General features: G+C 40.9%; 3 protein-coding genes across 3 annotated transcripts; all 3 read left to right on the top strand.

Moving 5' to 3' along the window:
- The first annotated feature begins 839 nt into the window (after nt 1–839).
- Nucleotides 840–1423, top strand: LOC127011685 (uncharacterized). Its single transcript, XM_050889690.1, has 2 exons — nt 840–936; nt 996–1423. Exons 1-2 carry the CDS (start codon nt 840–842, stop codon nt 1421–1423), a joined length of 525 nt encoding a protein of 174 aa, XP_050745647.1.
- Nucleotides 1424–5563: 4140 nt separating this feature from the next.
- On the top strand, nt 5564–6147 carry LOC127011684 (uncharacterized). Its single transcript, XM_050889689.1, has 2 exons — nt 5564–5660; nt 5720–6147. The coding sequence occupies exons 1-2, from the start codon at nt 5564–5566 to the stop codon at nt 6145–6147; spliced, it is 525 nt and encodes a 174-aa protein (XP_050745646.1).
- A 4141-nt stretch (nt 6148–10288) lies between these two features.
- On the top strand, nt 10289–10872 carry LOC127011683 (uncharacterized). The gene is made up of 2 exons (XM_050889688.1): nt 10289–10385; nt 10445–10872. Exons 1-2 carry the CDS (start codon nt 10289–10291, stop codon nt 10870–10872), a joined length of 525 nt encoding a protein of 174 aa, XP_050745645.1.
- The last annotated feature ends 3901 nt before the right edge of the window (nt 10873–14773 follow it).

The following is a 14773-nucleotide window of genomic DNA, read 5'->3' as shown; positions in this document are numbered from 1 at the left end:
GTCAGACTTAGACTCTAAGGTGGGTCCACAACATGGCAAGGCAGAGCGATCGGCACACGCTTTAGTATCGATGAAGGCAACCTCTTGTGTGAAGTGTAACTCCAAGGAGTACAACATCTATGCCTTCTCACAGTTTTCTGAATTGTCAGTCGAGCAGAGAAGCACATTTGTTAAGGCCAAATCAATGTGTTTCAACTGCCTTAAGCCTGGACAAGAATCGTGAAAGTGTGAGTCCAAATTCACATGTAAGTTTTGCCACAATCGCCACCATTTTCTGCTACACGCAGAGGTTATTGGTTTCCAAGCCGCTGTCTTTACAGCACACCCACGAGATGAAAGGCACACACAGATCCTACGGTCACCATCAGCCATATTGCACGGGCACAAGTAGCTGCCACGCTGAAGCCTTGTGCAACGGATCAACAACCGCAACACAGCCACAAGGGCTACGAAAGCGTGCATTGCCAACAGCTTTAGTGTTTGTCAAAAACGCAAAGGGATCGCACACCACCTGCCGTGTGCTTTTGGACAGTGGTTCGGAACTGTCTTACATCTCCGAGCGGTGCGTTCAGGCTCTCGGACTGGCACGCTTGCCGTCACGAATCTTGGTGGAATCTGAGACAACTAGAGGCTGCAGCACACTGGACTCGCAGTCGAAGATCTCGGATCACACAATGAAGGTACGTGCTCACATACTCAGCAAAATTATCTCCATATTGGCAAGACACGATATCAGCTCCTCAACACTCAAGGCATTTGCTGGCTTTTAGCTTGTGGATTCTGACTATCAGTCGTTGGCGCCAGTCGACATACTCCTGGGCAGCGAACCCGGTTAGACCATGTTCACCGGTCAAAAGATGTTCGACAATGAGGGCAACATCATCGCCATTTCGACAATATTTGGATGGGTCATAACATCTATCGTAACCACCGGCCGTTCATCTACAACAACAATTCACAGGGCTATTGACATTGACGCATCTCTCGCTTTTGAGAGCTCGAGGATGTCAACCCGAAATTTCATGGGAAACCAGACGACTATGAAGTTGAACAGCACTTTGTCAAGACACACACTCGTGACCCCAAGGGGCGTTACATCGTCGAACTTCTGTTCAAAAACTCCAAGGAACAGATTTCAGATACATTACAAGGAGCACTCACAAGATTCAAGGGTGTAGAACGCCGCCTAGAGAAAGACCCCAATCTGAACTCACAGTACGTGCAATTTATGCGGGATTATCTTCAATTGGGCCACATGCGAGAACTACCTCCAGAAGACATTGACAAACGGCCAAGCTTTTACTTGACACATCACCTTGTAATCACCCAAAAGTTACGGGTCGTATTTGATATTTCATTCAAGGACACGAATGGAAGGTCCTTACATGAAGCTCTGCACATTAAACCCAGCAGTAGCTATTAAAAGCGGTTGCGGAGGTTTTTTAGGCGGTTTTAAATGTATTTTGTATGAGTTGTTTTTAATTGCAAGCGTATACTCATCCCAGAATCAGTGTGTTTGGTATTCCACGGATCCCTCCCTTTTTATTGCATTTCAAATATTGTGACCCCTCGTTATCTTCTGAGAATGAGCAGGAGAAAGTTAACGTGCGTACCCACGAACCCGAATCTCACCCCCTACCCTCGAGTCCTTGCTCATGACTGCTTGTGCGCGAAGGTGTGAAATTTTAATTTTGTGAGTTTTGTTCAAAATGTGCAGTTTTTATTTTAGAACAGAGAAAATTATACTATTGGAAAGGGCTTGAAAAATGCTTTCCAATGACACCAAATTTTTTTAGTGAGGGGGTATACTATCGGAGGTCATCGTCGTTTTTTGCCTTTTTCAGTCGAGTAGTGGGAATATAAAATAAAAAGGGAGGGTTCCGTGGAATACCAAACACACTGATTCTGGGATTAGTATACGCTTGAAATTAAAAACAACTCATACAAAATACATTTAAAACTGCCTAAAAAACCTCCGCAACCGCTTTTAATAGCTACTCTTAGCTTAAGGCTTAGGAAATTCGAATGGTTGAATCGCGACATCTTATGCCAATGCTGGCCCGACTTTAACTGACTATTTATTCATATCTTGCTTACACAGCGATTGCCTTTCCTTAACCTATGTCGAAGTTGCACACCTTCGATATTTACCTACATCCAGACCCCTCCTACAACACGTTCACCCCCGGTAACTTGTTATCAATCCTGGTGTTCGTTTTCCTTCTAATAACCATTCTATTGGGCTGCTCCTTATGTTCGAGAACCAATCGGATTGGTTCTAGGAGTACAACATGCCTGTATGCACTCCCTGTAGATGTCAACCTGTTAAGTGAACATTCTGGACTATAAAAATGACACCACTCAAATTGCTGAGGATCAGTTCTTCAAATGCCTCAGTACTGCATACCTATGGATCTAACCGTAGAATTTATCGATTCGGAAAACGAGGTTGAGATTGACAACCTGGAATTACCACCCACGCAAGATTCTGATCTTGAAATAATCGAAAACTCGGATCTGGAACTTGCGCAGGTTTCCGAAGCAGAAGTTTGGTTGATTGCCTTCTACAAAGCGTATTTCAACCGGCTGCATCGTCGACCCAAAATAGGGACCCAGGATTGGAGTCTCTTGAGTGGAGCCAGTTTCCATTGGGGAATACTACGCAGTCTTTCTTAAAATCCCTTATCACACACGAAGATGGTGAAGATGTACTTCAGTGTGCACAGGAATTTCAATTGGACGACGACCTATTCAGGCCAGAAGATGAGGTTTTTGCTAACGACGACCACATCTTTGAAGAACTTATGGGACCTCAACCGCCGCTGACTAACCATTATTTAACTTTGCTGGATGATGGAGATGACGACGCATTACTAGATGTTTTATTTGACCTAGATTCTTAACTTTTTAATTATAAATACACCATGCATAAAGAAAAATAAAGTAAAAACTATTTTAAAATTGAGGGCTTATAATTGTTTTTTATTTATTGAACAATTTTTCTTTGCCTTAAAAATACTTTTTAGCTCTGCGTTGTGAACCAATAGACGATGCATATTAAAGTCGTATCGCAACAAAATTTTTCGTACTTTAGGACAGAAATAACAATAATTAAAAGGAGGATTTAGATTTCTGATAGGCGAAGTTGTGTATTTTGAATGTATGCGCTTTTAGGCCGCTGCGAGTAGTAAAGGATTTTGTTTCTGAACACACCAAGAAACATTATTCTTTTATTAATAAGATTTGATACACCCAAAGAAAGTCATCAGAGATTAACTTTGTAGGAAATTTCTATCAAGTACTATGATTGTATTCTTAGAGATCAAACATTATGTCATTACTGTTTTGAGATTTGTTTAGCTGAATAGTTTTTGGAAAGACACTCAGCAGTAGTGCGCTTTCTTTTCTAATATTAAAGGTCTTTTGCCCAACAAAAACCCTAGTTTAATAATAATATTCATTTGATGCACGGTAACTAAAGGTGATGATAAACGCTTTGCAGTTTCATTGGAATTTGAATCTTATTATAACTTTGCCATTTTTTGATATATTTTGCTGCTGCGTCACCACTTATAGATTTTTTAGGACTTAGTGTTAAGACTAAATTTGAACTCGTCGGACACGAAGGAAATGAAATAAAGAATACAGTCCACTCAAAAATTCGGGAAATATTACGTTTTTATTCTACACCATATCTTTGGTGCTTTTCGCCAGATTTAGTTACTGATTAGCATGGATCATTTGAAACTGTTGAAGGCAGCAAGAAGCCGTGCGAAGGCAAGCATTACGCGTTTGCTAACGTCGTCGCAAGATCCACGTGCGGGATCGACATGGAAGCTTGATGAAATACATGTGTCATTGGATAGGCTCAACAACGTATGGAAGGAATTCGAATCCATCAGCGACCAAATGGCCCTTTTTGACGAGGAGGAGGGGTACGTCGATCCAGCCATCGACAACGAAAGGTACGAGGACAAGTACTTGCAGGCGTGCACATTATTTCCCAACCTGATTCGTACCTGTGAAGAAGCTCAGGATAATGGAAGAGACGGCTACTTTAGACAATCTGGCAACCCTGGCGAGGCCGCATCAATGGCGTCAGGAGTGGCAAACGAAAACCTAGTTCGTTTTCTGGAACAACAACAGCAGCTCAATGAGCGTTTGGCTGAGCAACAAGCCACGCTTTTGAGGGCAAACTCTGCAGCAACTGTAATGCTGTTTACTGGCGACTAAAAGGAGTGGCCAGCCTTCAAGAACATATACGAGAGCACAATCCATAGCAAGCAGCATTTGACAGCAATACAAAAGTTCCACTACTTAAAAACGTACATCACTGGAGAAGCAGCTGACTTGATTCGCCATATGTCAATTACGGATGCAGCTTACGAGACTGTATGGACTTGCCTGATTGATCGCTACAATAGACCACGTCACATTGTTAACACTCTTGTGCAGACATTTGTCAACTTACCTTCGACCGCCAGAGCAGATGTAACAGTTCTGCGCAAGGTGACGGACGAAGCCACCGAAGTTGTACGCGGACTAGATGCAGCAGGGCAAACTCAAAGGGGCTGCTGGGTTATACACTTTATTCTCGGTAAGATCGATGCTGAAACCCGTCGCAAATGGATTGAAGGAAGCCGGGATCTGGAATCTCCGTCTGTGGATGATCTTCTCAAGTTTTTAGACCGACGTTGCGAGGAATTTGAGCTCAGCAAATGTGAGTCAGACTTAGACTCTAAGGTGGGTCCACAACATGGCAAGGCAGAGCGATCGGCACACGCTTTAGTATCGATGAAGGCAACCTCTTGTGTGAAGTGTAACTCCAAGGAGTACAACATCTATGCCTTCTCACAGTTTTCTGAATTGTCAGTCCAGCAGAGAAGCACATTTGTTAAGGCCAAATCAATGTGTTTCAACTGCCTTAAGCCTGGACAAGAATCGTGAAAGTGTGAGTCCAAATTCACATGTAAGTTTTGCCACAATCGCCACCATTTTCTGCTACACGCAGAGGTTATTGGTTTCCAAGCCGCTGTCTTTACAGCACACCCACGAGATGAAAGGCACACACAGATCCTACGGTCACCATCAGCCATATTGCACGGGCACAAGTAGCTGCCACGCTGAAGCCTTGTGCAACGGATCAACAACCGCAACACAGCCACAAGGGCTACGAAAGCGTGCATTGCCAACAGCTTTAGTGTTTTTCAAAAACGCAAAGGGATCGCACACCACCTGCCGTGTGCTTTTGGACAGTGGTTCGGAACTGTCTTACATCTCCGAGCGGTGCGTTCAGGCTCTCGGACTGGCACGCTTGCCGTCACGAATCTTGGTGGAATCTGAGACAACTAGAGGCTGCAGCACACTGGACTCGCAGTCGAAGATCTCGGATCACACAATGAAGGTACGTGCTCACATACTCAGCAAAATTATCTCCATATTGGCAAGACACGATATCAGCTCCTCAACACTCAAGGCATTTGCTGGCTTTTAGCTTGTGGATTCTGACTATCAGTCGTTGGCGCCAGTCGACATACTCCTGGGCAGCGACTACGGTTAGACCATGTTCACCGGTCAAAAGATGTTCGACAATGAGGGCAACATCATCGCCATTTCGACAATATTTGGATGGGTCATAACATCTATCGTAACCACCGGCCGTTCATCTACAACAACAATTCACAGGGCTATTGACATTGACGCATCTCTCGCTTTTGAGAGCTCGAGGATGTCAACCCGAAATTTCATGGGAAACCAGACGACTATGAAGTTGAACAGCACTTTGTCAAGACACACACTCGTGACCCCAAGGGGCGTTACATCGTCGAACTTCTGTTCAAAAACTCCAAGGAACAGATTTCAGATACATTACAAGGAGCACTCACAAGATTCAAGGGTGTAGAACGCCGCCTAGAGAAAGACCCCAATCTGAACTCGCAGTACGTGCAATTTATGCGGGATTATCTTCAATTGGGCCACATGCGAGAACTACCTCCAGAAGACATTGACAAACGGCCAAGCTTTTACTTGACACATCACCTTGTAATCACCCAAAAGTTACGGGTCGTATTTGATATTTCATTCAAGGACACGAATGGAAGGTCCTTACATGAAGCTCTGCACATTAAACCCAGCAGTAGCTATTAAAAGCGGTTGCGGAGGTTTTTTAGGCGGTTTTAAATGTATTTTGTATGAGTTGTTTTTAATTGCAAGCGTATACTCATCCCAGAATCAGTGTGTTTGGTATTCCACGGATCCCTCCCTTTTTATTGCATTTCAAATATTGTGACCCCTCGTTATCTTCTGAGAATGAGCAGGAGAAAGTTAACGTGCGTACCCACGAACCCGAATCTCACCCCCTACCCTCGAGTCCTTGCTCATGACTGCTTGTGCGCGAAGGTGTGAAATTTTAATTTTGTGAGTTTTGTTCAAAATGTGCAGTTTTTATTTTAGAACAGAGAAAATTATACTATTGGAAAGGGCTTGAAAAATGCTTTCCAATGACACCAAATTTTTTTAGTGAGGGGGTATACTATCGGAGGTCATCGTCGTTTTTTGCCTTTTTCAGTCGAGTAGTGGGAATATAAAATAAAAAGGGAGGGTTCCGTGGAATACCAAACACACTGATTCTGGGATTAGTATACGCTTGAAATTAAAAACAACTCATACAAAATACATTTAAAACTGCCTAAAAAACCTCCGCAACCGCTTTTAATAGCTACTCTTAGCTTAAGGCTTAGGAAATTCGAATGGTTGAATCGCGACATCTTATGCCAATGCTGGCCCGACTTTAACTGACTATTTATTCATATCTTGCTTACACAGCGATTGCCTTTCCTTAACCTATGTCGAAGTTGCACACCTTCGATATTTACCTACATCCAGACCCCTCCTACAACACGTTCACCCCCGGTAACTTGTTATCAATCCTGGTGTTCGTTTTCCTTCTAATAACCATTCTATTGGGCTGCTCCTTATGTTCGAGAACCAATCGGATTGGTTCTAGGAGTACAACATGCCTGTATGCACTCCCTGTAGATGTCAACCTGTTAAGTGAACATTCTGGACTATAAAAATGACACCACTCAAATTGCTGAGGATCAGTTCTTCAAATGCCTCAGTACTGCATACCTATGGATCTAACCGTAGAATTTATCGATTCGGAAAACGAGGTTGAGATTGACAACCTGGAATTACCACCCACGCAAGATTCTGATCTTGAAATAATCGAAAACTCGGATCTGGAACTTGCGCAGGTTTCCGAAGCAGAAGTTTGGTTGATTGCCTTCTACAAAGCGTATTTCAACCGGCTGCATCGTCGACCCAAAATAGGGACCCAGGATTGGAGTCTCTTGAGTGGAGCCAGTTTCCATTGGGGAATACTACGCAGTCTTTCTTAAAATCCCTTATCACACACGAAGATGGTGAAGATGTACTTCAGTGTGCACAGGAATTTCAATTGGACGACGACCTATTCAGGCCAGAAGATGAGGTTTTTGCTAACGACGACCACATCTTTGAAGAACTTATGGGACCTCAACCGCCGCTGACTAACCATTATTTAACTTTGCTGGATGATGGAGATGACGACGCATTACTAGATGTTTTATTTGACCTAGATTCTTAACTTTTTAATTATAAATACACCATGCATAAAGAAAAATAAAGTAAAAACTATTTTAAAATTGAGGGCTTATAATTGTTTTTTATTTATTGAACAATTTTTCTTTGCCTTAAAAATACTTTTTAGCTCTGCGTTGTGAACCAATAGACGATGCATATTAAAGTCGTATCGCAACAAAATTTTTCGTACTTTAGGACAGAAATAACAATAATTAAAAGGAGGATTTAGATTTCTGATAGGCGAAGTTGTGTATTTTGAATGTATGCGCTTTTAGGCCGCTGCGAGTAGTAAAGGATTTTGTTTCTGAACACACCAAGAAACATTATTCTTTTATTAATAAGATTTGATACACCCAAAGAAAGTCATCAGAGATTAACTTTGTAGGAAATTTCTATCAAGTACTCATGATTGTATTCTTAGAGATCAAATATTAAGTCATTACTGTTTTGAGATTTGTTTAGCTGAATAGTTTTTGGAAAGACACTCAGCAGTAGTGCGCTTTCTTTTCTAATATTAAAGGTCTTTTGCCCAACAAAAACCCTAGTTTAATAATAATATTCATTTGATGCACGGTAACTAAAGGTGATGATAAACGCTTTGCAGTTTCATTGGAATTTGAATCTTATTATAACTTTGCCATTTTTTGATATATTTTGCTGCTGCGTCACCACTTATAGATTTTTTAGGACTTAGTGTTAAGACTAAATTTGAACTCGTCGGACACGAAGGAAATGAAATAAAGAATACAGTCCACTCAAAAATTCGGGAAATATTACGTTTTTATTCTACACCATATCTTTGGTGCTTTTCGCCAGATTTAGTTACTGATTAGCATGGATCATTTGAAACTGTTGAAGGCAGCAAGAAGCCGTGCGAAGGCAAGCATTACGCGTTTGCTAACGTCGTCGCAAGATCCACGTGCGGGATCGACATGGAAGCTTGATGAAATACATGTGTCATTGGATAGGCTCAACAACGTATGGAAGGAATTCGAATCCATCAGCGACCAAATGGCCCTTTTTGACGAGGAGGAGGGGTACGTCGATCCAGCCATCGACAACGAAAGGTACGAGGACAAGTACTTGCAGGCGTGCACATTATTTCCCAACCTGATTCGTACCTGTGAAGAAGCTCAGGATAATGGAAGAGACGGCTACTTTAGACAATCTGGCAACCCTGGCGAGGCCGCATCAATGGCGTCAGGAGTGGCAAACGAAAACCTAGTTCGTTTTCTGGAACAACAACAGCAGCTCAATGAGCGTTTGGCTGAGCAACAAGCCACGCTTTTGAGGGCAAACTCTGCAGCAACTGTAATTCTGTTTACTGGCGACTAAAAGGAGTGGCCAGCCTTCAAGAACATATACGAGAGCACAATCCATAGCAAGCAGCATTTGACAGCAATACAAAAGTTCCACTACTTAAAAACGTACATCACTGGAGAAGCAGCTGACTTGATTCGCCATATGTCAATTACGGATGCAGCTTACGAGACTGTATGGACTTGCCTGATTGATCGCTACAATAGACCACGTCACATTGTTAACACTCTTGTGCAGACATTTGTCAACTTACCTTCGACCGCCAGAGCAGATGTAACAGTTCTGCGCAAGGTGACGGACGAAGCCACCGAAGTTGTACGCGGACTAGATGCAGCAGGGCAAACTCAAAGGGGCTGCTGGGTTATACACTTTATTCTCGGTAAGATCGATGCTGAAACCCGTCGCAAATGGATTGAAGGAAGCCGGGATCTGGAATCTCCGTCTGTGGATGATCTTCTCAAGTTTTTAGACCGACGTTGCGAGGAATTTGAGCTCAGCAAATGTGAGTCAGACTTAGACTCTAAGGTGGGTCCACAACATGGCAAGGCAGAGCGATCGGCACACGCTTTAGTATCGATGAAGGCAACCTCTTGTGTGAAGTGTAACTCCAAGGAGTACAACATCTATGCCTTCTCACAGTTTTCTGAATTGTCAGTCCAGCAGAGAAGCACATTTGTTAAGGCCAAATCAATGTGTTTCAACTGCCTTAAGCCTGGACAAGAATCGTGAAAGTGTGAGTCCAAATTCACATGTAAGTTTTGCCACAATCGCCACCATTTTCTGCTACACGCAGAGGTTATTGGTTTCCAAGCCGCTGTCTTTACAGCACACCCACGAGATGAAAGGCACACACAGATCCTACGGTCACCATCAGCCATATTGCACGGGCACAAGTAGCTGCCACGCTGAAGCCTTGTGCAACGGATCAACAACCGCAACACAGCCACAAGGGCTACGAAAGCGTGCATTGCCAACAGCTTTAGTGTTTTTCAAAAACGCAAAGGGATCGCACACCACCTGCCGTGTGCTTTTGGACAGTGGTTCGGAACTGTCTTACATCTCCGAGCGGTGCGTTCAGGCTCTCGGACTGGCACGCTTGCCGTCACGAATCTTGGTGGAATCTGAGACAACTAGAGGCTGCAGCACACTGGACTCGCAGTCGAAGATCTCGGATCACACAATGAAGGTACGTGCTCACATACTCAGCAAAATTATCTCCATATTGGCAAGACACGATATCAGCTCCTCAACACTCAAGGCATTTGCTGGCTTTTAGCTTGTGGATTCTGACTATCAGTCGTTGGCGCCAGTCGACATACTCCTGGGCAGCGACTACGGTTAGACCATGTTCACCGGTCAAAAGATGTTCGACAATGAGGGCAACATCATCGCCATTTCGACAATATTTGGATGGGTCATAACATCTATCGTAACCACCGGCCGTTCATCTACAACAACAATTCACAGGGCTATTGACATTGACGCATCTCTCGCTTTTGAGAGCTCGAGGATGTCAACCCGAAATTTCATGGGAAACCAGACGACTATGAAGTTGAACAGCACTTTGTCAAGACACACACTCGTGACCCCAAGGGGCGTTACATCGTCGAACTTCTGTTCAAAAACTCCAAGGAACAGATTTCAGATACATTACAAGGAGCACTCACAAGATTCAAGGGTGTAGAACGCCGCCTAGAGAAAGACCCCAATCTGAACTCACAGTACGTGCAATTTATGCGGGATTATCTTCAATTGGGCCACATGCGAGAACTACCTCCAGAAGACATTGACAAACGGCCAAGCTTTTACTTGACACATCACCTTGTAATCACCCAAAAGTTACGGGTCGTATTTGATATTTCATTCAAGGACACGAATGGAAGGTCCTTACATGAAGCTCTGCACATTAAACCCAGAAGTAGCTATTAAAAGCGGTTGCGGAGGTTTTTTAGGCGGTTTTAAATGTATTTTGTATGAGTTGTTTTTAATTGCAAGCGTATACTCATCCCAGAATCAGTGTGTTTGGTATTCCACGGATCCCTCCCTTTTTATTGCATTTCAAATATTGTGACCCCTCGTTATCTTCTGAGAATGAGCAGGAGAAAGTTAACGTGCGTACCCACGAACCCGAATCTCACCCCTACCCTCGAGTCCTTGCTCATGACTGCTTGTGCGCGAAGGTGTGAAATTTTAATTTTGTGAGTTTTGTTCAAAATGTGCAGTTTTTATTTTAGAACAGAGAAAATTATACTATAAGAAAGGGCTTGAAAAATGCTTTCCAATGACACCAAATTTTTTTAGTGAGGGGGTATACTATCGGAGGTCATCGTCGTTTTTTGCCTTTTTCAGTCGAGTAGTGGGAATATAAAATAAAAAGGGAGGGTTCCGTGGAATACCAAACACACTGATTCTGGGATTAGTATACGCTTGAAATTAAAAACAACTCATACAAAATACATTTAAAACTGCCTAAAAAACCTCCGCAACCGCTTTTAATAGCTACTCTTAGCTTAAGGCTTAGGAAATTCGAATGGTTGAATCGCGACATCTTATGCCAATGCTGGCCCGACTTTAACTGACTATTTATTCATATCTTGCTTACACAGCGATTGCCTTTCCTTAACCTATGTCGAAGTTGCACACCTTCGATATTTACCTACATCCAGACCCCTCCTACAACACGTTCACCCCCGGTAACTTGTTATCAATCCTGGTGTTCGTTTTCCTTCTAATAACCATTCTATTGGGCTGCTCCTTATGTTCGAGAACCAATCGGATTGGTTCTAGGAGTACAACATGCCTGTATGCACTCCCTGTAGATGTCAACCTGTTAAGTGAACATTCTGGACTATAAAAATGACACCACTCAAATTGCTGAGGATCAGTTCTTCAAATGCCTCAGTACTGCATACCTATGGATCTAACCGTAGAATTTATCGATTCGGAAAACGAGGTTGAGATTGACAACCTGGAATTACCACCCACGCAAGATTCTGATCTTGAAATAATCGAAAACTCGGATCTGGAACTTGCGCAGGTTTCCGAAGCAGAAGTTTGGTTGATTGCCTTCTACAAAGCGTATTTCAACCGGCTGCATCGTCGACCCAAAATAGGGACCCAGGATTGGAGTCTCTTGAGTGGAGCCAGTTTCCATTGGGGAATACTACGCAGTCTTTCTTAAAATCCCTTATCACACACGAAGATGGTGAAGATGTACTTCAGTGTGCACAGGAATTTCAATTGGACGACGACCTATTCAGGCCAGAAGATGAGGTTTTTGCTAACGACGACCACATCTTTGAAGAACTTATGGGACCTCAACCGCCGCTGACTAACCATTATTTAACTTTGCTGGATGATGGAGATGACGACGCATTACTAGATGTTTTATTTGACCTAGATTCTTAACTTTTTAATTATAAATACACCATGCATAAAGAAAAATAAAGTAAAAACTATTTTAAAATTGAGGGCTTATAATTGTTTTTTATTTATTGAACAATTTTTCTTTGCCTTAAAAATACTTTTTAGCTCTGCGTTGTGAACCAATAGACGATGCATATTAAAGTCGTATCGCAACAAAATTTTTCGTACTTTAGGACAGAAATAACAATAATTAAAAGGAGGATTTAGATTTCTGATAGGCGAAGTTGTGTATTTTGAATGTATGCGCTTTTAGGCCGCTGCGAGTAGTAAAGGATTTTGTTTCTGAACACAACTCGCAATGGTACTTCACCATTTCGAAGTTTTTAAAAATAAACCGACTTTTCTATAAAAAATGTAAATTATATAGCATTTGAGGGACAATTCTTACGTTATATATACTAACTTTATTTTAACGCTATTGAAAGATTTATATAAATATAAGAAGAGATAGACATACTGATATGTATTTCTGACTTTATTCTCAAGTATTACATAGTTTATATAAGTATTTTGGTACATATAATGAATACATATTGTTATCTCATTTACTCCACATGAATTGATAGAAATGTATAGTTTTTGACAAGTATAAAAGACCATTTAATTTCTGGTTAAAGAATTTGTATACAACAGTTAGGTACTAGTGCACGACGAATCCAATCTTACGCTGATCAAAAATGGTATGCATATAAATTAAGAGTAAATACTTTATCACCTAATTTTGTTGAATTTTATTGGACTTCTTAGAGACCTTAAATGACGTGAAGCCTGTGATTGGCTACACAAAAATTGAAAATCTATGTATTGGATTTGAGTATAAGATCACTGGATGTAAGCTGAAAAAGACACCATATGGTATTTAACTGATAAGGGCGATAAAGATGTTTGGATATTTCTACCTAAAAGTTATGTGAACAAATTTTCTACAAAGACACCATTTAGGAATTTAAATGAGAATGGAATAACTCATATGGTATATAAAGGAAAAGATCTGAACAGATTTAGTTGTGCTCAAATTGAATTTTTATCAGTAAATAAGTAAAGTAAATAAGATTCTTCAATATAAAGAGCTCAGTTTTTAAATCCAACAACAGTCTTAAATCAGTCTCAAAAATAAATAGTTTTCCTTAAAAATGTACGCTTAACAGATAGAACTATTCTTGATGCAATTGAGGGCATGCTTTTCGAGCAACACCTACAAAAGATGGAGTTCCTAAAAGCTACTTTGGAGGATTTTGAGGAAAAATAGTTGATCCATTCCATTATAAACTTTGTCCCTGGAGCGACGATGATGCCTCATCTGGACAAGACACATGTCAGTGTCATATGCTGCCTGCACTGAAAGAGGAAGCCCTTAGGATAATGATTAAATATTATAAGTTAAACAAACGTATTGCTCCAAAACCATAAATAAAACGAATTAATTTTACTTAAATATATATATGTTTTTTATTTTTTAAAATGGTTCTTAAACATTTTTATTATTAATTTATCATTAAATAAATAGTCGTTTTTCTTGAATTTTCTTAAAAAAGAATTTAGTGTTTTCTTTTTACTTTTAAAAAGACCGAATACAATAATGTCCGCAAGTGTTAGAAAAGTATCCCTGCAGTTGTTGCTTATTAAAACAAAAATAATAAGCGTTAGATTATAAACATTTTAAAAATTCTTTTTTCTGGGGATATTGATCATATGAATCGAAAAATTCTGCTGACCTACGACTATCAAAATAAAATGCAATCCAATGAGTTCCAGGTTGAGTTGAAGTGTCGGTATTCGCAATTATTAGTGCGTGATACTTTAAAATAGTTTTTGGTAACTTATCAGAAGGAAAAACTTTGAAAAAATTTTATTGATCAGCAGTTAAGTCAAAGGCTTATATAAAACTGTTTGAATCAAACATTTCCTTGGTAATTTGTAGTCCACAATCGTTTGATTCCACATGATCTTAAAAGCATATTATAACCTCTTGAGCTCTGAACCTTTTCAGCGTTCGCGTAATCGAACTCCAGAGCCTGGGAAGGAACTTGAACTCCGTTAACCAATAGGTTAAAGCGTTGAATATTAAAATGTTCAAATTGAAATGGGTCTAAGCCTCGGTTTCCTGAGTATGAGCGGATCTTAACCATACAAAAGGCCAGAAAATTTTGTATTTGTCCAATAACTGCGTTGTCTATTGACAGTGTATTGTTGCCCGGATATATTGTAAATGATTTGACTTCAACTTTGCTGAATGGGTACAGAGCATTTTTTGTTTGTAAAACATGATGATGAGCCAATAAAATGTTTGGGTTAACTGTTATGTGGTTCATGAAAAGTTGTGCTTCAAGTATCTTTTAATTTGATTCAGTACCAGTTTCCATTAAATAAAACGATGTTTTTTCAATATTGAAATTGATTCTTA

This window comes from Drosophila biarmipes, unplaced genomic scaffold (assembly GCF_025231255.1).
Source record: "Drosophila biarmipes strain raj3 unplaced genomic scaffold, RU_DBia_V1.1 ptg000005l, whole genome shotgun sequence".
In the NCBI taxonomy this organism is placed as follows: domain Eukaryota; kingdom Metazoa; phylum Arthropoda; class Insecta; order Diptera; family Drosophilidae; genus Drosophila; species Drosophila biarmipes.
Note: the sequence above shows the minus strand (reverse complement) of the source record. Positions and strands in the feature narration are given on the sequence as shown.